The sequence below is a fragment of the Myripristis murdjan genome, chromosome 20 (genome assembly GCF_902150065.1).
Source record: "Myripristis murdjan chromosome 20, fMyrMur1.1, whole genome shotgun sequence".
Taxonomy (NCBI): domain Eukaryota; kingdom Metazoa; phylum Chordata; class Actinopteri; order Holocentriformes; family Holocentridae; genus Myripristis; species Myripristis murdjan.
The window spans coordinates 26,589,026-26,611,675 of record NC_043999.1 but is presented as its reverse complement, the minus strand read 5'-3'; the positions used below and the strand labels follow the sequence as shown (position 1 = coordinate 26,611,675).

At 40.3% G+C, this 22,650-nt stretch overlaps 1 protein-coding gene across 2 annotated transcripts in view; it reads right to left on the bottom strand.

The window, feature by feature from the left end:
- vopp1b (VOPP1 WW domain binding protein b) overlaps positions 1-13,653 on the bottom strand; it is a 64,373-nt gene extending 50,720 nt beyond the window's left edge. The window contains exons 1-2 of one of the 2 annotated variants that reach the window (XM_030079926.1): positions 13,543-13,653; positions 9,384-9,529 (exon numbers count right to left, since the gene is read on the bottom strand). In XM_030079926.1, the coding sequence (XP_029935786.1) occupies positions 9,384-9,434 (51 nt within the window). In that variant the 5' untranslated portion in view covers positions 9,435-9,529; positions 13,543-13,653. Of the gene's footprint in view, positions 1-9,383; positions 9,632-13,542 lie in introns of those variants that run through there. The other variant, XM_030079927.1, reaches the window with a different exon arrangement.
- Positions 13,654-22,650: the final 8,997 nt, after the last annotated feature.

Here is a 22,650-nt window from a genome sequence, read left to right as displayed (position 1 = left end):
CTGCTGTGACTGTGAAAACGGGGCCTGAATGAAAAGTGATGACCTAGCAATGTAAACCCTACTGAAATGAAGTGATTTACAGTAGGACTAAGTGGTGGTAGTGTAGTTTTTTGATGACCCAGTTATAGAGACAGCATGTATGCTATTGACCCGAGCACTGGGCTGTATACTCATCTGGCCCCCGGCAGTGTGCTTATTCAGCACCATGGAGAGCGGCATGGAAACAGATAATATAGTGCATAGTATGTACTCCTCTCTGCCTCCCACATCCATTACATTGTCTTCCACTGCCTCACTTAACCTGCCTAGTCTATATATTGATTGTAAGCCTTTTTTTAATTAGACAGCCATCTTATACTGGGTCAACTAACAACCAGGAAAAACATCCTATTTACAAATAGAGAAATCAATTTGAATGACGCTATAATCACAATATCACAATTCCTAGCCAACATATTAGGACTCTTATTGTGGCATCACAACCAGCATGAATGCAGATGTTTCAGTGGTTGATCTAAAGTGTTAAAGCCTTGCATAGTCAGTTCTGCCTTGTAGGGATGCACTCCAACACGAACCCGTATTTGGCAAGTAACAAATTATGGCTTTCTGATTAATAAATTACTCTTCTGTACATTTTTTCTAAAAGTTCGCCTTTATAGAGTACACATAAGATACATTTTTTTTAACCCAACTTGAATGAGGGAAACACCCTCCTGCAAGTGACTGGCTCTTAAGTTCTCAAATTCAAACTAGAACGGCTGCCACCACTGTCAGTCATCCACAGCAGAATCGATGAGGACAGCAGCGCTGACTGGAGTTCACCGAGAGACACAAGTCATTTCTGCTGCTTTTTTTCACAGCTATATTTCTTTGATGTGCAGAATGGTTGCACAGTGGTTAGAGTGGATTCCCTAAACCTGCGCTGCTGCAGTCTGCATGTTTAGTAATGAACAGGCTTTATTGGGAGCCTAACATTAAGTATCAGCATTAGTCAGTTTTAATAGTTTTAATAAACAGGAATTTCAGTCATTTTATACTTCTTCATAGTCAAAATCCGATGATAAAAAACACTTCCAGTTTTAGGCCACGCCCGCTTTTTCCCCAAATCTGAATCCTAATGATTTCGCCTCAAAACAAATACAGCAAATAGCAGTGGAAAGAATGTTTGTGGAGGGGTGATTGACAAAGGCAAAATACTGTCATCTTAGTTTGTATATTTAAGTAAATAGTGAAAAAAAAAAGTTTCAGTGAACTGAAAACACTACAAATCCACAGCAAAAGCTGCAATTAGAGCATACACATGGATGTTCTGTTCATCATTTCCTGGTTACCTGCCATGTGACCAGGAGTTTGCCTTTTTGCTATGCATTGCTGTTACTGAGTTCCATTTTTGCATGTCCTGTTGATTTGCACTTGTGAATGATCCCACTATCATGTCCCGCCCAAACATCCTGTTTCAACAGGAAATGTGTAAAATCAAGTAAGTAGAAGTAAGAGTCCATTTCACAGTGTCCTAAACATTACAAGGTTGTCTTTCAACAATAAAATCGTTTTTGTTTTGTTTTTTTTCTTTAAATCGATCTGCTGCAGTGGATTCTGGAGAGTTGCTGCCTTTCCCTTTGTTGTTGGGCATTTTCTATTTGTCATAGGATCTAATATGTTGTTGGAAAATAAACAATAATAAAAAAGGACCATCAGAAATTGTGCTTCAGCAGTGAAATGTCTATGACCTCTAGAACCTCTGCCTTAAACAGCAATACCACTCCTAAAATGAAATCGGCAGCCTTTTCAGCAGCAGTTACCATTAGGATATACAGACATATCCAGGAAGGCACTACACCTACAGTCAAAAGAAACAGCATTTACTGCCACGTAATGCCCGAACCTGCAAACCTCCTCTTCCATAAGACACAGAATAAGTATCTATAGAGCTCTGATTCAGCTGTATTGCTATAAAAGATAGACTAGCCAATATAAATAGACAGTAACACAACAGTGTATACAGAAGAGATCAGCCAGTAGGAAGCCACTGAAAACACTATGGTATGTTTCATCCACCAAGATGCTTTGCTAAGCATCAAATATAGAGAGCGCCCCTGGAAGGGAATGTGGTCGTGCCCTCAAGATATCTGTGTGTGTATATTTGTGTGTGTGTGTGTGTGTGTGTGTGCACGTGCGCATGTGTGCGTGTGTGTTACAAGCATATCCCCTTAACCTGCCTGTATCAGGCAGAATGACAAAGCAGCTAAACTGTAAAAGCCTCCATTCTCTCTATATTGTATGCTGCTGTACTGGAGCCACTGTAAGGAGAAAAAACATTAACTCTGAATTTCCAAGATTAAAGTCGTAAATTTACAAGCAAGAAACTCCCAAATTTATGAGAAAATTGAAAATTGAAAATTCTGACACTATAAAGTCACAAATTTGCGAGAAAAACACTTTTTCTCATATTTATATTTGTTATACTCTTACACTTATAAAGGAGCCACATGGCTGGACTCTGCAAGGTTAGATCAGCCACACAGATGCTGCTGCTCGCTGTGTATCAGGCCTGCAGCTGATAACCACATCAAATTCTACTTTGCAATGATTTTAGCCCAGAATCACCAGATTGTTTTCTTCTGAATGGGCCCAAGTCACAGCAATGTCTCTTGAAAGTCCAGATGCTGAGGAGAAGATTGTGATTCTGGGCTCAAATCACCAGGATTTCCTTGACTGAATCCCACAGCGGAAGAAAGTTTTTTCGCATAAATTTGTGAGTTTAAAATCTCAGCATTATCAAGTGTTTTTCTCATAAACTTGTGAGTTTTTTCTCATACATTTATGACTTATTTATGAATTATGAATTTCAGAAATTTTGAGTTTTTTTCTCAGAATATTATCCCTCACTCCCCCAGCTACGTAATGTTTTTTCTCCCTGCAGTGGCCCTAGTATGCCATTGTAATATTGTGCCCTCTGCAACTTTGACAAGTAATGCTCCTGTATCTTCTCAGCTAAACTCATACATGTACATGCTGGTGGGTCGATGGTTCAGTCTTGGCTGCATGATTTCTCAGTCTACATTGATCTGAGTCTGACAGAACTTGAAGGAAGTCGCATCTCAAAATGATTATCCGATCACTTTCAATTATTTTACCCTACAAGTCAGTTTCTCGAAGATTAGCCTATTAGTTTGGCATCTCTGCTTTATTTGATGGTGACAGAGAGAGAGAGGGCATAAATCAGACTCAGGAAGAACGAACATTGAACTGTTTGCTGTGGTCATTTTGCTAAGTACAAAAAAATTGTGGTTAGTTGCTAGTGAAAACGCATGTATAGGGCAGTAAAGTGCATCACACTCTCTTGAACCAAAACGATATGCTAGTAACAAATAAACATCAATAATTACCCCCAGCGGCCACAGTTCTTTGCAGTGGTAATGCTGCACAAAAAATGGCCGTTGCTCCGACCATCCTGCAATGTTGATTTGAGCAGGAAGGTCTGTTCTACTTCAATTCGAGTTCTGTTGATGTAAAGCTATCAACCCATGTCCCCGAGCTATAATGCAAATCTTCTGTTCCGTTTTGCATTTGGAATGCTCAGACGTCAGTCCTTCATGACACATTACAACACATTATGTGGTTATAGCAGGCAATTCATGAAAAGGCTCTATCACTGAATTAATAAACTGGGTTTTGTAGACTAGGGGGGCTTCTTTTTAAAGAAATGCAAGGGCAGCAGACCAGAGAACTTTCACCTTTTTATCTTTTCTTTTTTACATAAAACAACTGACAATGAATGCCTATGTTCCACAATTTGAAATCAATGAGGACTATTTTGATTTTGTTGGCTGCCCTCATTTAGGCCTGAATACAACAGTTTGGAACCATAACAGATGGATGAGGAGAGCAAGGAGAAAGAAGCAGAGAGATAGAGGAGAGGAGACACAGCCTGTAGCAGCAAGGCTAATGGACTGAAGACTGTTTGGAATCCAAAAAGAACATTTATGGGTGTTTTCCAGCACTACTTTGCAGATGGCTTAATTGCTCCATATAGTTCAACTGGAGCCCGATTTTAAGCGTTACATCTTTAATGCAGTCTGTAGTGTTTCCGAACATGCACGGTGGTAGAGAAATAAGAAATACAGCCTACCTTTAACAACACCAAACCTGTCCTTAAGTACTTGCAGAGCAGGTCATTATTGTGTGCAAAGATTAGTAAATTGAATTAAGGCCAATGTAAAGTATTACCATTAAACAATATGTCCATATAAAGGCTGAAGGGAGAAAGAACTCTAATAGTCTTCCAGTACCTTCTGCTTACAGCTCCTGTAGAGGCTGAAAAGAGGCTGAAAGCCACTTGCCACTACAAGAAACTGGGTTAATGCTCTAGTGTCATTGTTAATAGTAATAGCCAAGATCAGTGATTGTGATGTGATCCCATCACATATTGGTTAAGGTGACCAACAGGTCAAACTTCCAAAAGAGATGGTAAACCCAGTTAAAACTAGCCTGGATCCGGCTCTCATGAATTGCAATGCCCACATTTTCGACGTGATGATTCCAGAAGTGTTGAACTACTCTCATTCCTGCAGGTAGATTTTGACTGGAATCTGTGTGAGATGCCTGATTGGCCATTCTTTCGCCTCTCAACTCAGGGGCTTTTGCTTATCTCCTTCCTGCACACTCTCCAAGCTACCTCAACCAAGAAACATGAACCCAGACTGTTACAAGCTCACTTGCTGTCAATAAAATGAGGGTGGGAGGAATAAAAACATGAAGAAGTCATGGATTGGATCCACACTTATTTTAATTTTCTTTTTTGGCATTTCTCGTTTATTAAGTCATGGCAGTGGAGAGAGACAGGAGAGAAAGGAGATAGAGAGGGGATGACATGCGGCCAAGGGCTTGGCTTGAAATCCAACTCAGGCTGATAGGCTATGGTAAGGACTTAGCATTGATACATGGTACACACTCTGCAAGGTTAGCCACTACAGCAGCCCTAGTTTGTAGGGCTGGGATGACATGGGTGCCAATTCGATATGTATTGCAATTCTAAAAGTACTGCAATTCCATATTATGATTTATTGAGATTATTGTTTTTTGGATGATGCTCTAGTTTGTGGGTGATAAGTTTCATGAGATTGTGATCATCCTTAAGGTCACATCAGGTCATTTTATACAGTGACGTCAAGTTTCAAAAAATGGTTTTATGTCAATGAAATGGCTGCTATGGGGGCTAACATCATCACACATGAATCAAATGTGGCTCATTGAATCCACAAGAGTCTCAGCTTTCCAGTCAAACCCAACTGATGCAACTCCAACACTGTTTAGGCCCCAGTCTGCACAAACACAACATTTTACAACAGGCCAAAAGAACACTTTTGGACTGCAGGGTTTGTGGCCCAAACTGCATGGGATTAGCAGAAGGTGGGCATGTGTGCAAAGGGGAGAGCCATGGCTGCCCAGAGAACCCATTTTCATTCAGACAGCTGGAGGTCAGAGGTCAAGGGATCCCGCTGAAAATGGCCATGCCAGTTTTTTCCTCACCAAAATGGAACTTTGGAACAATATTTGGAACAATATTTAGCTCCCTTGATGACAGTCTAGCATGACATGCTTGGTACCAACCATTTCTTAGGTCATCTAATTTCATATGATTCCATTTTATTTACTTTAAATTGATTCAGTAATAAAAAAAAAAAATCCATTGATCCAGTGAATTGTTTTTTTTTTCCCCTATCCCTGCTGGATAGGAAACACTCAAGTGTTAAAGTGGCTTTTATTCCCCAGCAGAACTGCAGGTTTGAATCAGTAAAAGTCAACTGATAGACCTCACTCTGCATAGAAAGGACTTCAGGTTCTCACTTTCATGATTTTTCTTTTCATTATTTTTTTCCTGGTTTTCTATACCCTGAGATGACAATAAAAACTATTTTAATGAGAAATTACATATTTTAGTTTCCTATCCCTTTAAAACATAAGGTATGGGGAATAAAGCTATACTGACCAAACTGGAACAGCTATTACAAGGGAGACATAGGGAGTTTTCTTGCTCTCTCTCACCTAATGTATTCATCTTCTCCTCTAATTTCTTCACTAAATCACAGAATGATGCAGCTCTCTGTCCAGAAGATGATAACATGCTTCCCATGGATTGATTTTACAACTGATTTTCTGGGGTTGCTTGGCTTTAGAGGAACAGAGCAGGCAGCATTTCATTTACAAAGAGACAAATTAAGATGAGAAAGATAAGATGTGGGGGAGAGATCAAAGTAGTAATATATGGAGCTGGTGTTGGACTTTTATTGAATATGAGATACAGTCCAGTCACATTATATATTTATTGTAGAACAGATAGAGACTCCACTTGGTGTCTATGAGAACACCTTAACATGAACTGATTCTGACAAAACATTTTAATCAGATTCTGTACACACATTTTAATTATTATTGTTGTGAACTTGATCGTTTTAGTGTCCCATTTTCTAAATGCCGTTTCAGAGGATTTTCCAGCCATTCATCCATGAATACAGAGGAATTTTATGCATACAAATTTTAAAAAATGAATATAGACAAAATATAGACAGCTTCACTCCAGAAATATTATCAGTAGGAGTCTTCAAAGGCTTTGTCTACTCAAACTGTCAGAAGTGGAGTTCACACTCTGGAAACAGGCACAGGTGTGCTAATTGGGCATGTGGCACAGGTGCAGGAGTTGTTCACTTTATTCCCTGTTTGCATTTCAGTCGAGGAGCTCCCTGTGTTTTTTGTTCCCGAATACACTGACTGAATAGTTTACACCATTTCATCTGATATTCTAAGTCACGTTTTGTCTGCAATTGTCTTGTTCAATCTCTTTAGTTAGGCTTGACATTATTTATGATCTGTTACAACAGATGTACAGATGTACCATTTGATGTCAGTCAGAGTTGTTGGGTGATTTTATATTTTCAAGACATGATAAAATCTAAGTTATGTATATTTTCTTTTGATTGTAAAATTGAAACCACTCAACGGCACTTCCCTCTGATTGAATCGGCAAAGGAAAAAAGAACATTGTCCACACAGAACCTGCTGATTGCCTTCTCCTATCAATTAAGTCAAGTTCAACACAAGTGTGTGTGTGCATGCATGCTTGCATACAGAGAAAAATTGCAAAAGCAGACTGAAGATGAAAACAGCCAACTGAAACCCAGGAGATTCAAAGATAAAACTACGTCTCCCATGACAACCGAATGCAACATCTGCCCACAATTCCCATTTGGGCCTCTCAGATGTCAGACAGAGGTGTCACGCTCACCCTCAGGTGCTACTATGAACTTCGCTGGGCAAAAGTGTTACATTATCAACCCCACATTTACATGTGGGGTTGATAATGTTGCACCTGTTGTCTACAGGAGGCCTAACCTGAATTGATATTAATGAGACATTTTGATCAGATTCTATATTTTCAAGACATGCAAGCATTAACATGTATAGTATCATTATTATTATTATTACTAGTAGCAGTAGCAGTAGTAGAAGTAACAGAATGTTGGCAGTTGACCTATTAGTAGTATCCTGGTGCAAATGGAGAGTTTTAGGGTCCAACATGCTGTTTCAGAAACCTTTCCACAGTGACTTTTTGCTGTCGCCCTGTGCCTGCTCTTGGGGAAGATTTTGGTTCATGGGATTGGCCAATATCTGTTGGGTTTCTGTAAAGCACCTTGAGGTAACTTCTGTTATGATTTGATGCTATCTATATAAAATTGAATTGAATGGCCAGAATAAAATTCTAAAAGTTTTTTTCATTATTATTAATACTGTCATCTTTCCAGTTCAACAAAAAAAAAAAAAAAAAAAAGCAATTTCAAACCCAAAATTATTGATGTCAGCCAAGCCATATCACAGAACCCTACTGTTGCACAGCTGGTCAGTATTAGTACCAGGGCTAGGGGCTTTATTACTAGTGGGCAACCCATATTCAGAATGGATGTTCTTGCGATTGCGAATCATTAACACATGAATAGCCATGGGTGCCAGAGGTCCTGGACTACAAGGAGAAACATGGAAAGAGAGGGGAGATGTGACCACAATGTTTTGTACCATAAGAAAACAGTAAAATAACACTGCCTCTCATTGTCCTGCCCTAGTCCACCTCACGTGATCAATAAATCCTTAACAACATGCAAATCATTTCCATCCCACCTGCTGGAAATGATTTCAGAGGCCAAGAACACATGTCCAAAATGTATGAGAAGTTGAAGGAAACTAAATACATATCCTACTCTGCAATAAGGTACCTGCAGCCCAAGCATATTACTGTATTGCATCTATAGGTTCCACCACAAAATATACTGCACAGTTTGAGGTATAAAGACAAAATACTAGAAAACATGGAGAAAATTGATTGACTGATGAAATTAATAACACAGCATTGGAAAACAAATTATCAATATGAGCAGCAACTGGGGAGGTGTAATAAAATATAACTAATACAACCCTCAGTTAAGGAACTGCAGTAACTAAAATGTGAAGCTGTGCAAAATGAGAGCATAGTGAGACAAAGAAAAAGGAGTGGAGCTTACAGTCCACAAATGTGTGTGTATTCAGCCTTCCATCTATACCATGTGTGCAGCAGTCTATAGGCCTAGTAGCCTAACCTAGAAAATATAGTTACTGGAGTCTGGTCACAAAGACAAAGGAGCTCAGCAGTACAGGTAGCCCCGGTATGTGCCGCTCTCTATTGTGTGGAATCCGCACACCAAACTCCATTTGAAAACATGGCGATTAAATGTGACCGGCCAAAGTCCACACAGGACTCAAGCTTCTCACTGAACCATCGGGATACACTCTTAAATTCGGTATACTTATTATTTATTAAGCAAACAATAGCAAAGCCTGTCTCTACTTTTCGATTTAGTTCACCTGTTATTTCTCAGCTCTGTACAGTAAAATACAGTGTGGTGGGCGGTACAGGGCAGCGCGAACCATTTCTTAAAAAGTTGGGTTTTTATTAAAATAAAGTGTTGCTAGATTGGAGGGTTTATATGCCGAAGTTATTACATGATCCCATCTATTTGATAACTGTCTCCATTTACGCTGTGCGATGTGTGTGCCCTCGCCAATAAGCAAGGAAAGCTAAAACTAGCCGATTGTCGAATAGCATTTGGCGATACACTCTCTCCATATGATACCGAAAGGCATCGGCGCTACATAACAGGCAGCCTGCTGGCAGACAGAGGAGAAACCCCAACCACACGACTGATTGTCTTTACAAATGACTTGGACATTTTACATTTGTGAAATGGCACTGTGTTACGCCAAGAGGCTCTCGCTGATACTATATCTGACGAGGTACTAGGCCTACGAACAATACTAATAATACTGAGTAGCCGGTAATATTCGGTGCCGCTCACCTCCAGAAATAGCCAGAATGTCAGGGCTATGCCGGCCAGTGGATTCCTCATATCTCCGCCTGTAGGAGAGTAAAACCTCCGCTGGTGTAGGAAAAGAAGACGTGGAGGAGAAGCTCCTTTGTCACTATGTGGGTTTCATCCCGCTGCTGGAAGTCAACCAAAAGGTGATTCAGATAATGACACCCAGAGATCAGCTCCAGCCTGTCCAACAGCGAGTCCCTTGGATGACAGGAGCGATGAAAGCAGCCCGAGTGTCAGACCGGCCCACAGACAGAGATGAATGGCATGATAGGGAGCTGCATTAGCTTGTGGTGTTGGCTTATTCCACGCCTCTTTTCACACAGGCGCGCGCGCCCGCGCGCGCACACACACACACACACACACACACACACACACACACACACACACACACACACACACACACACACACACACACACACACACGCTATATACGTTTGTATCTTGTGAGGACCAATGGCGACACGCATTCCCTGGCCCTGATCAGTGCAGTTATCTATAATGATATGTGTACTGCTACTATCTAGACTATTTATCATCGCTAGGTGGCAGTATAACATTTAATATGACAGAAAAAGGCAACATAAAGAGCTAGCCAGCTTGCTTGCTTATGAAAATAAACCATGGTTCACTATGGCAGAGAGTAAAACCATGGTTTTCTCTGACCCATGGTTTTAATAATTTACATAGTTACCATAACATAAATTTTTTGAAAAGTATATGTATACAAGTATATAAGTATATGCGTAGGACAGTTATCATAAAGTACAGTACAATTTCAATTTCAGGTATTTCTGCCTCTGGAGCTGTAGCGTCTGCATCCACGATGGCAAAGCACCTGCTGCCAGGTTCTGCTTGTTTTTGTTGTTGTTACCGCCGCTACCTTTTTGAGGATCCGGAGGATTTGGGTCATTTTCGGGTTCACTGGCACCACCATTAGCGCCTCTGCTCGTCCTTTCTTCTGTTGTTGTTTTTTTTTCGGAGCAGTTTCCCCTTCAGAGGCCTGTACCATAAAGCTGGATTTGGGCTTAGCGAGCTAACTTCAGGCTTAACCCTGGCTTTTGTGTACCATAAAGGTGGCTTACTTTTTATAGGGCTACGTTGCCGTGGTAACATACGCTGAACACCTAACCTGCTCTGGAGCAGGTTAAGTTCAGGATAAGAGCTCAGCAGGTAGAAAAGCCCCACCTACTGACCAATCAGTTCTCTTGAAAATGGCCTGCCCGTTGGCTGAGAACCCAGTGGATCTAGGTGCACAACTTGTCAGTGTTAATTTTGTCGGCTATTTTTCAATTTAGTTTAGTTTAGTCTGAGTCTTGTGTCAAATGCCCTTATTAGTTTTAGTCATATTTAGTCAACTTGTATTCTTTTTTGTGTAGTCACATTTTAGTCGACAAACAGTCTTGGCATTTTAGTCTAGTTTTAGTCAACTAAATTACAAAGTATTTTAGTCTAGTTTTAGTCAAGTCTTTTTTAGTCTTTGACCTGCATCATGTTGGCTTTTTTAAAATTTAACAATATGTTAAATTATTATTATTTGAAAATGTAAATTACTTATCAAACAGACCTAACAATTCAGCTACCAATGAATGAGCAGTAGTATGCATGTGATAACATAGACTAAAACACACACACACAGAGAGAGAGAGAGAGAGAGAGAGAGAGAGAGAGAGAGAGAGAGAGAGAGAACTGAGCTGCACTCCCTTCTCTGAGGTGCAACTCCGTCATTCATCATCATCATCATCGGCATCATTACCATCTGTCTCTCTTTCTCTTTGTGACATCACACCGTCTCAAGCCATTGTGACGTCATCAACCAAACATCACATTTGTAAATGAAAATTGAATTAAATTATACTTTGTTCTCTCTTTGACGTCACAGGGTGACACATCACATTAGCAGAGGTCATAAATAGACCTTGAGTTGTGTAGAATTTTGTTCCACACTGAACCGACAAACCTGCGGGCTTGTTGGGCGCAGTGTCCGGGCTCAGCCGACGGGCTTCACTGTCCGGGCTGAACCGACGGGCTCGCGCCTTACTGCCCCCTACTTGTTGGATCAGTGTGGGACCAAACTCACTCTTTGTGCTTTCTCTTTCAGATGGAAGATTTGTGGGACCCCCGCCCATCGTGGAAGCAGGAGCCGGAGCCCGAGCTGCACCCTGGAGAAGGACGAGCGGACCGCCGCCCATCGTGGGAGGCGGAGCCGGAGCTGCACCCGGAGAAGGGAGTGCAGCTCAACCACACACACACACACACACACTGGCATGACCACACAGCAGTGCAGGAGGAGAAAAACTAACGCGCATCCAATGAATGCGCTTTTTGGATTGTAATTTAAACGTCTATGACGAAAAAGGAAAGACGCATTTTATTAAGTTTTTAGTTAATGAAGTAGATTTCGTCTCGTCTTTTTTCGTCAACAAAAAATAAACGCGTGTTAATTTCGTCACAGTCAGTGTTTAAGGGTATTGATTTCGTCTCGTCCATGTTTGCATTCTCTTCCAGTTAACAGCATTGAATCCCATAAATAAAATCTGGCAACTACTCGTTTGCTAGCGAGGGCGACGCTGCGACAGCAGAGGGAGGCTTAGCTTTGTGAATGAGAGGAGAGAGAGAGCCCGCCAAGTCTGGACGTCTTCTTCTTTGTTTTGCGTTAGTCTGGACTCTTCTTTGTTTTGTGTTATGGCGAGCAGAAGTCTGATCAATGTTATGCATTCAGCTCCGATGCAACGTTCATTTAACATTATTACACATCGCTGTAATTGTGTGCGGGAATTGCTCGCATTATCAGATCGGAATTTGCGGGAATCAGTGATAATGTGCGTGAATCCCGCAATCCCGCAGCCAATTTCAGGCCCTGCAATATCATTTTTCCTACCTCATCCAGCCATTGGTTTCCATTCATTCCACTACAATATGAAATTGAACTTTCAGAGACTGCAAACTGTATTCTCACTGGTATTCCATCACCATAATAAAGATGGTGTCATTAGTTTTCCTAAAAGTAGCATTTGGTTTACACATACACCATTCAACAACATTGTTAGCCACAGAAGCAGAATATTATAGGGTGGGTGCCTCAACCAAAAATTCATGCATATTAATAGAGGCATTTTGATTATACACTGTGAAATCTTTATTACCCCACACATATTTTGGAAAATGGTTTGTTGTGATGTAAAATATGGGTAAATTGTAGGAAATAGCCCAAACGTTCAAAACCACTAGCCACTAGTACTAGCCTATAGTAGTTATAGTCAGCATAAAGTACCATACCTGTGATTACTACATAAAGGCCCTTGGGCAGCAATATCAGTCCTTGTTAAAAAGTGATGATGGACAACCTTAGGAAATCCTGTAGGCGTTTTCCTAAAACTCAAGAACTTTCAGGAACATGTTCAGGAGGTCACTAAGTCTCCCCCCACAAAATCCAAAGCCTGACACACCAGTCTTGAGAAGAAGAGAATGATAGAAAAAATATCAACTCAGGAATGCATTGATGTAAACAGGAAAGAAAATGTTTAAGGCTGCAGTAAGCAATTTCTGACCACTAGAGGTTTATGACTACGAAGGAGGATTAGGGCCACACTGAGAAAAAAAAAATCCGAGATTTTGAGATTAAAGTCGTAATATTATGAGAATAAAATTGTAAATTTACGAGAATAAAGTCGTAAATTTACGAGAATAAAGTCGTAATATTAAAACGGCGTTAATTTACGAGAATAAAGTCATTCTTGTCTCTATTTCAGGAGAGATATATCAGGAAACCTAGGTTCACTCAATGAGCAAAATCACTCTGGTTTGATTTTGACAAACTTGACTTTTATTTGTCGCTCTGCTCAGGCAAGTTGCGGGACAACTGAAGCTGACGAACCAATCTGATTGTAGCTTTGAGAATATGAACCAATGGCGCACGGCGCTAGTAGGACCCCTGTAAGCGCAATCTTTTCTTATAAAAGACGCTCTTGCTTCTCGGTTACACGCCTCCGTGTCAGACGCGCTACAGCGCTATTGTTTTTAAATGGCCATAAAATCCAGACACTTTTCCTCTGGTTCGAGATATTTATTTTCAAAAAAAAACTTAGACTTCTTATCGCTGCGTGAGTGACAGACAGATCAAAAACGTAAGACTTCTTACCGCAGCTGGAGTGACAGACAGATCAAATCTTCTGATTAAAAACAACGACAAAAAACAACGACAAAAAACAACGCTTAGTAGCGGTCTAAAACCGTATGGCTGCGTGCCTGAAACCGAGAGACTGCCCGGCCCCAATAGCCAACCCTAATATATCACAGGTGCTGCAGTCACCTGTCTACAAAGAGGAGGCGGAGGTGAGAACAGGCATCAATAATACAAAGACACGCCAGCCACCAAAATTACCCATAATTTCACAACATTATAATTACCATCAATTCAACCAATAATTCAAACCAGAATATTTCCTGTCCGTATCTCATAATTAATCAGGCAAATAATAACAGTAAACCAAAAATAAATAAATAAATAAATAAATAAATAAAACATTCATCCAAACATAAATCAAGCATTTGGCTCCAACAACCCCAATGTAAACATGCTAACCGGGAGGAAGCAGACTGATAGCTCGTCTTATTTAATTCTTGTGTCAAATTCCTACAGTCTGTGGTCAGAACGAACAACTGCGTTCATATATATGGTAGGCTATAGAATCATCATCATCATCATCAATACGTTTATGTAATATACAAGGACACAAGGAAGTTTATTGGTCATTATACAACAGGTTGAATAATGAAATTAAAGTGTGGTTCCCTCTTGATTGATTAATTGATTGTATAGAAAATAAAATTATTAAACATGGAGGAGTGCAGATGGTGCATTAAGTAGTCTCACAGCCTGAGGGAAGAAGCTGCTCTGTAGTCTGGTGGTACGGCAGCGGATACTTCTGTATCTTTTGCCTGATGGCAGCAGGGTGAACAGGCTGTGGCTGGGGTGGGTGTTTTCTTTAAGGATCCTTTTGGCTCTGCGCAGGCACCTCACCTCCCCGATATCACTGATGCTTGGTAGATGGGTGCCAATGATGTTTTGGACAGTTTTAATCACTCGTTGCAGGGTCTTCCTGCTGGGCCGTGCACATCCCATGCCAGTTTGTGATGTTTCCAGTCAGGATGCTTTCAATCGCTCCTTTGTAGAAGTTGACAAGAACTTGGCGTGGGAATTTTGCTTTCTTAAGTTTCCTTAAGAAATACAGCCGTTTCTGAGCTTTTTTAACCAGGGCAGAGATATGTGAAGTCCATGACAAGTACTCTGTTATGTTGATTCCCAGGAACTTAAAACTGCTCACTTGCTCCACCTCAGCTCCATTGATGTAGACAGGGTTGTGTGTCTTTGCCTCCTTTTTTCGCTCCGGTGTTGAGCACTAGAGTGGAGGAGGAGAGACTGCCAATCCGAACTGACTGGGGTCTGTTTGTGAGGAAGTCCAGTATCCAGTTGCAGAGAGTGGTACTGATGCCCAGAGTGTTCAGTTTTCCAATCAGCTTCATGGGGGAGATTGTGTTGAAAAATATAATTGTATAACCAGACTGTAAATTCTTTTGCAGGTGCTTAAAATCACCAGTGCTGTGATTTTTATATGTAATCTTCTCATATTGTTCTAATATTCAAGATTAATTTTTGTCATTTATTTATAATAGACCATAAACTGATGAGTTTGTAAGCTTTTGGTGTGTAACTTGATTTGTTCAGAAGCATGACTTAATAATAGGTAAGGCAAGGCAAGGCAAATTTATTTGTATAGCACATTTCATACACAATGCAATTCAAAGTACTTTACATAAGAGTGCAAGAACAAAACAAATTAAAAACACAAAAATGTAAACAACAAGAAACTGTTGCAGTTGTTCTTTGTTGTCACCATAAGAAAAGAACTTAGACCATTGTTTGGGTATTTTCTGTTCAGCTGAATATATTGTAGTCAACTGACATCCTTCTGCATTCTTTATACTCTGTTTTGTAGGTATCAGGGACTCTTAAGTACATTCTGCAGATGATGCTTGCATAGTTTTACTTAAATATGCAATATATTCAGCTGAACAGAAAATACCCAAACAGTGGTCTAAGTTCTTGTTTTGTGGTGACAACGAAGAACAACTGTGTCACATTAAGGATGCTGGGAACATCTTTTCAACCCACAACAGAACTGTATGAAGCAACTGAAGCTTTTAGCCTACATGTGCCCTCTGTGACCTGAAAGGCTGTAGAGATGTCTACTATGCAAGAGGTCAAATGTTCAAGGGTGGAAAGTGCACAGACAGAAGTCTCCCACCAAACAGGGATGCCTTAGGGAAACACTCTCAGCAGGCAAACAACCAGGCAGCCATATACAGGAGGTGCTTGCAGAGTCAGCCAGATATACCCCCGCCAACGGCCCATGGCTGGAAGATTGAAGGAGACTTCTTTGGGATTGACTGGATGACACTACCCCCAGCCCCTGTTGGCATCTTGGAGCTTGTGTACTGCTCCTGTAAAAAACACTATGTGTGGAAGGGAGATGTACATGCAAAATGAACGGGCTATCATGCACAGACATGTCTTTGTGATATTTCAAACTAAGCCTATGTGTAGGCATGTTTTTTTTGGCCTATGGGCAAATTAAAAAAGCAACTGTCTAAACTAAGGCCCCGTTTACACGACAACAGTTCTGATGAAAACGGAAAACTCATTCCTTTGCGTTTTTAAAAAGTTCCATGTTTACGCTGTGAGGACGATCCTTGTTCACACGGATCCGCAAAAACAACTGAAAATGCTGTAGTGTGCATGCCAGGCCAGTAGGTGGCGGTGAACTTTGCAATGTAACACCACAGAGTAGCACCGTGCGCCTGCGCACAAACAGCTCGATAGTCCACCCTGTTCGCGCATGGCTAAAAACGTCATAGTCACGTGAGAAGTGGGGCCATGTCATCATCGTTTTCACAAGAATTGCGTATTGCCAGTTTACACGGCGACGGGGAGAGCAGCGTTATCAAAAAATTCCACTCTGGAACCCGGTTTCAAAAGTTTGCGTTTTCAAGCACCTAAAACGCCGTTCAGTCTCTGTCTTGTCTGGTCACTTACATAAATGAGGATAAAACTAACTTTGCTGTAATACAGTCTTGGGTTTTGTCTGGATTACAAACATGTCCAGAGTTTGATTCCACAGAGCTACAAACCAAAGAGCCTAATTTACATTCTGGTGTTACAACATGCTAGCATGCTATCGTGCTAGCATGCTATCGTTAATAGTAGGCTATTTAAATACGATGAAAGTTGTTTGTGCGGGTGTCCAGTAGTGACTACAAAGATTTAGCATATTGAGTATTGCCTTAACATGAAATTAAGGATTTAAAAAGATATTTAAACCTTACCAGACAGCAGTATCCTCGCTTCTGTAGCCGTATTTACTTCCTATTTGGACAAATCTCATTGGCAGACTTCAAGTCAGTTGACACCGGAACTTGTTGTTGATTGGTTTGCAGTATAGCATTCCATAGCGAGTAGCTTATCAAACATAAGCTCCATTTTCATAAAAACTTGATAAAAAACCTATCACTGAGGATCGATCATTTCAAAACGAAAGCAGATAGCGTCCTTCAGCCCACCGACTAATTGTGTGGCCGGGCACAACACCGGAGACGGTGGTCGCCAAAGAGGCTGCCTGTGCTCTCGCCTGTTTAACTTCCATTGTCGGATATCCTTTACTCATAATTACGACTTTAATCTCGTAAAATTTCAACTTTTTTCTTGTAAAATTACGACTTCTTTTCTCGTAATATTATGACTTCTTTTCTCGTAATATTACGACTTTATTCTCGTAATATTACGGCTTTATTCTGGAAATCTCAAAAAATATTTTTTATGCTCAATGTGACCCTAAAAATCCGTCGTATTATGACAGCTCAAACAGCATCTGTAAAAAAAAAAAACAGTCATTCAAAACCGAAAGTTAACTTGGTTTATTTTGTCCCAGCCAACCTATTCGAAAATATGATGAAGCGGCAGTCTTTCAGCGACATTTTCCCCCTACAATGGCCCTGATATACTGTCACACTTTTCTACAAAGAAGCTCTTTACCAAAAAGAATATATTCAGATGTAACACCGTTGTAATCACCAGCATTTTGATTAGTAGCTGTGATTAAATTACTTTTTTTTCTCAGTAACTGCAGCAAATTGCAATCACATTTATTGTGTAATTTAATTACATGTAACTAGTTATCTCTCTCTCTCTCTCTCCCTCCCCCTCCCTCCCTCCCTCCCTCCCTCTCCGCTATTACTGTGTCTGTGTGGTAACAGCTACTTATTGGATAGGACCTGTCTGAAGTGTTCCTCTGGTAATGGCTCCTAATGGCATTCATAGCGGGCTATGAAAGCCATTAAAATTCCTCCATTCCTCTGTCTTGTTTCCTCTCTACAATCTTTCTTCTTGTCACTCCTACATGATTCTCTGCCTTCACTATCTTATCCATTGAGCCATTTCAACTAAGGTTAGACCAATAAGGGTTTTTTATTTTTTTCGAAAGAACAGCACCAATATTGTTTTTAATTGAAGATGCTGGCATTATTTTTTGTTGATATCCAATATCTTTAAATTTGGTCTTGCCAATGTTTATGAAATGATGATTATTCAGTGTTTTCTTATCAGGACTGAAAAGTCTCTGAATCAACATCATGGGAGTCTGTAACTCTGCACTGAAGGCCATTCTAATGACATTCTTTTGCATGGGTTAGCAGCTCCTAAAGGCAGGGTGAGTTTTAATAAAAGACAAATATCAGTAGGATTCACATTTTTACCTGACTTGTCCTTATAGGCCTAATAAATAAACTGAACAGAATCCAGAAGAAAATGTTTCTGAAAAATGGCAACATTAATATTTTTCAGTTGATAATTGCTTTTTACTGATGCACATGCACACAGATATTTACGAAGGGATAGGGAAGGAACAAGTCCAGTAACAGGACACAAATGTATACTTTAATATATTTTAATAAATATGTTATAGTAAACATATGTATATGTGCATGCAAACTGTATATATCAGCTGGATTGAGAGCAAAGGGACAAAAGACGTCTCAAATATAAGTTCGGATCAAGACAAGGAAAGAGACAACAGCTTATACAATGTCAACCACTGCCACGTTGGTAAAAAGGCTGTGTCTAGAACCTAAGTCAATTCCTCTGTCAAAATTATTCCTCAGAACATAATCCAGCAGCAAATACTTCAAAAACATGAATGGCTCAAGCCAGACTGCAGTTTAGCTCATTAAGTACTGTGATGTCCTTATCCCTTTGAAATTGATCCAGCTTAATAATATTTTTGACACTGCCAAACACACATCACAAGAGTTTCACCCCCTGCTGTGAATAATTTATTCCAAATTGGCCATAAAGACCATCCATTAATATCATAACACTTTAACCACGTCACATGAAAAGCAAATTTTCCACTCTCTCCCATCCTTAGGTTACAGTATATTTAGGGTGATACCACAAGGAAGCCAAGGAAATACATTTGTGTTCAGCCACTTCCACTTCCAGATTAAGGGAGCATGCAAAAAAGATGTAATGATTTAACATTCCACAGGATTCTGTGGAATAAAACCAATAAAACCAACAGTCTGCGGTAATTTCACTGCTTTAATATTCTGCAAACATCTCTTAGGAGGATTAGTGGTATTCACTGATTGGGTGATACTAGAGATAGCAAAAGCTTAAGACCATTTCAAGATCTTTTTAGGTAGCTCTTTTGTTATGTATTTACAACTCAGATCCTCTATAATGGCTTTAGCAGTCACTTTTGACATTAAAGTTCCATACCACTCACTTATTAATCAAAGTATTACATTACTCAGAATTCAAAAATGTAATGCATCTCACAAAACTTTCTTGGGTAACACAACTTCAACCACAGGGATAACACATATTTGGCATATAGATTTTTCATCCCTTATAGCAGCAATGGATGGGAGAAGGGGTTGCCTTTCCATCCAGAAATTTGAGTCATCAACTGATCCACTTTAAAATTAAATACATATTTTATTATCATTATTATGTGCTTGCCTTGAAAAGGCAACACATCTTAAAATCCTGCATACTTATTATTATGTGCTTGCCTTGAAAAGGCAACACATCTTATTATCTTGCATACTTATTATTATGTGCTTGCCTTGGAAAGGCAACACATCTTATTGTTGTGCATATTTATTCTTTTTATTATGTGCTTGCCTTGGAAAGGCAACACATCTTATTGTTGTGTTTTATTATTTTTATTATTATTATTATATTTTATTTTTCTGCAAATTTCTTCGGCGCGCTACTCCTCCTACAGCTTTCATTTTAGGCCCACACAATGAATTGGGAAAATGTGCGGCCCCATTGGGAGAAGTGTGCTATTACTTTTATAAGGAATCCAACATCTGGAATTCCCAAAATTCCAATTTTTGTGGCAAATTTGGCCCATTCGAATGAATGGGCAAAACTTCCCGAGGCTCCACAGAGCAGAGCTTTTGACCTAGGTCCACACACCAAATTAGAAAAATTGGCGTCTTTGAGAGAGGAAGCTACCTGCGAATTTTCAAACCGATCCGACATTCCGTTTTTACGCAATTCCGGTTCGAAGTTGACGCAATACACACTAATGGAGAGAGCTAGAGTGAGTGACGTCACACTTAGAGTGAAGCAGCCCTGAAAAATCGCCTGAAAATTTTGTCTCAAACTTGCTGTACTGGCCACAATTTTCACTCCACATGCATAAATTTGGGATCAAATTGTAGGAAAAATAGTTGTGCTTTGAAAAATGTAAAGACAAAAGCAAAGTACCTTCAACTTTTTTCATTTCGACTCTTAACGAGGCGGGAGTCCCAGCTCTCTCCCCCATTCAGTCCCATTATATCGGCAAAGCAAAGTCGCGGCAGAAAAGCATAAACACACACGTATTCTACTCGCCATTTCTCGGGCATTTTCGGGAGTTGGAAAATAATTAAACCATGGTTTAAAAGCTCAAAGCCTTACGATTCTCGTGGTGCAATCCATTTTCTGGGACTTACTATCGCGGAGAAAGATGCGGTAGTTTGACCCGTGGTTTTCGGCGATCTTGTCACCAGTACCAGTGTCATTGCTCCTGTCTGCTTCATAGACAGTAATTTCGGGCTCCGCCCCCATGAGCTCCAGTAGCGCAGCGGTAACCTCTCCAGCCTCTCGTGCTGGAGAGCGGAGTTCAATTCTCCTCCTGCCAGGATTGGCAGATTGGGCTATTTTTAATTCCGTTGGGCAGGGAACAATCACGTTGGGCGTCTACTTCAAAATTGGGCTGCTTTTGGCAACATTTGGCTGCTTATGAACTTTCAACTTTCAACACTAATTCTGCATCAAGGTAAGAAATAATATGGAGCCTATTTGTGTGACTGTGACTGATTTACGGTAGTTAAATGAATAAATAAATGAATAAATAAATAAATATGCTGGAATGTGATACTTATCTCCAGTCTTCACCCACTCTACTGATCTCCAGTCTTGGAGATCAGTGACTGTATCTACATTTACATCCAAAGAGCGTGAGCTCCCTCTACTGGCAGCCCTGTAAATATATACAAAATAGATGTTATTATAGTTAATAATATTAAAATAATAATAAAAAAGAATTTAGGAACATTTTTGAGATGTGTTCTAATATCCCTCAGTAATAGTCAGGTAGCATAACAACCTTTTATTTATCTATATAATTCTCTTGGGATTTTTTTGGGGAATTTTTTAATATTGAAAGCAAGGGTTATGGTGTCAAAACAAAGGCCCACAAAGGGGCACTATAAAACTATTAAAACCAATCTTTTCATGGATAAGGAAGCCTAACAAGGTAACCAAGAGATAAGAAACACATTGGATGAAAAATAATTGTTTTTTGTTGGTATTTTATGGCTGATTTAAAACACGGGTCAAAACTGAGCCTAACACCGGGGGTGTTACCATGAAATCAACACAAGAGCAAGGTTAATTGTATATTTGAAGTTATTTACGAATCAATTTGAAAACTACATTTTCGTGGCTGTGTCCCGCCCTCTCTCCCCCCTCCCCAGTCCCCTGCTGGCCTGCACTCACATTATCAAGCCCAAACGCGCTCCAGCGCGACTGCCCTCGGTATGCACGTCACATTGAAATACACACATACATTCATCATGTCTTCCTTTTAACTAACAGACGTTTTGTTTCATTTAAGGGGTGTTTATTTACCTTGACAGTTTCAGAGGTAACTTCCTCCGTCTTTGTCCAACTGACAGCCGGAGCCCCCATTTATTTTTTATTTTTATTTTTGATTCATAATAAGAAATACATGTTATTGTGGGACTTACCTTGTGCATTGTGATAAAGGGAGAACTGTCTATTGTGGTGATACCACTTCTTATCACAAGAGGGCACGCTAAGACAAGAATTACAGTCCGTCCAGACGTCGTGCTCGGCTACATTCGGCTGTAATCGTCAGAAGAGTTCAGCATTCAGTTATCAACCAGGCTGAAACGTGTGCGTCTTCTGTGATGTATGATTGACAGGTAAGCAGACTGTTTAGATTAACGGAAATGTGCGTGTGTGAAATAGTGTATGTGAGTGGGGTAGCGAGACATATCAAAGAGACTCACGAAGGACATATATTATTTATTCAAGCTAACTGTTATGGCTAGCTCGCTCGCTAAGCGCTAATTACCGTTAGTTAGCTCCCGCGACCCGGAGCTAACGTCAACGGACGGTGGGTGATGTTTATTATTATGGAGTGCAAAATGTAACTAATATAGTCTGCCCCCTTTACTTGATGTCGTAGCACAGTGCACATGACGGTCGCCTTTGTTTTTATGTTGATCCCCTGTTGTGTTCGTGCTCTTTACATTCGGCTGTAATCATCAGAAGAGCTGCACGTGCGGTTATGAACTAGGCTGCAATGTGTGTGTCTTGTTATGTATGATTGACAGATGGAGAGTAAACTCGTCTCGACCACAACGCCCTTGTAAGCGTCGTCCTTTGCAAGTGTGCTACACTATATGACAGTCTGTGTGCGCGGCGCACCTGTCAGATCTGGTTGATTATTATTATCGGTTGATTATTGATTGCGCAATGCCGCCGTTTGCATTAAACGATTTTGCGGAGGGAGGAGGACTGCATGATTTACGTAGTATCCACGTTCGCGTGCCCGACCGTGCATGTGCTTGTGCATGACATAACCACCGCGTGTCTTTGAGTATCACG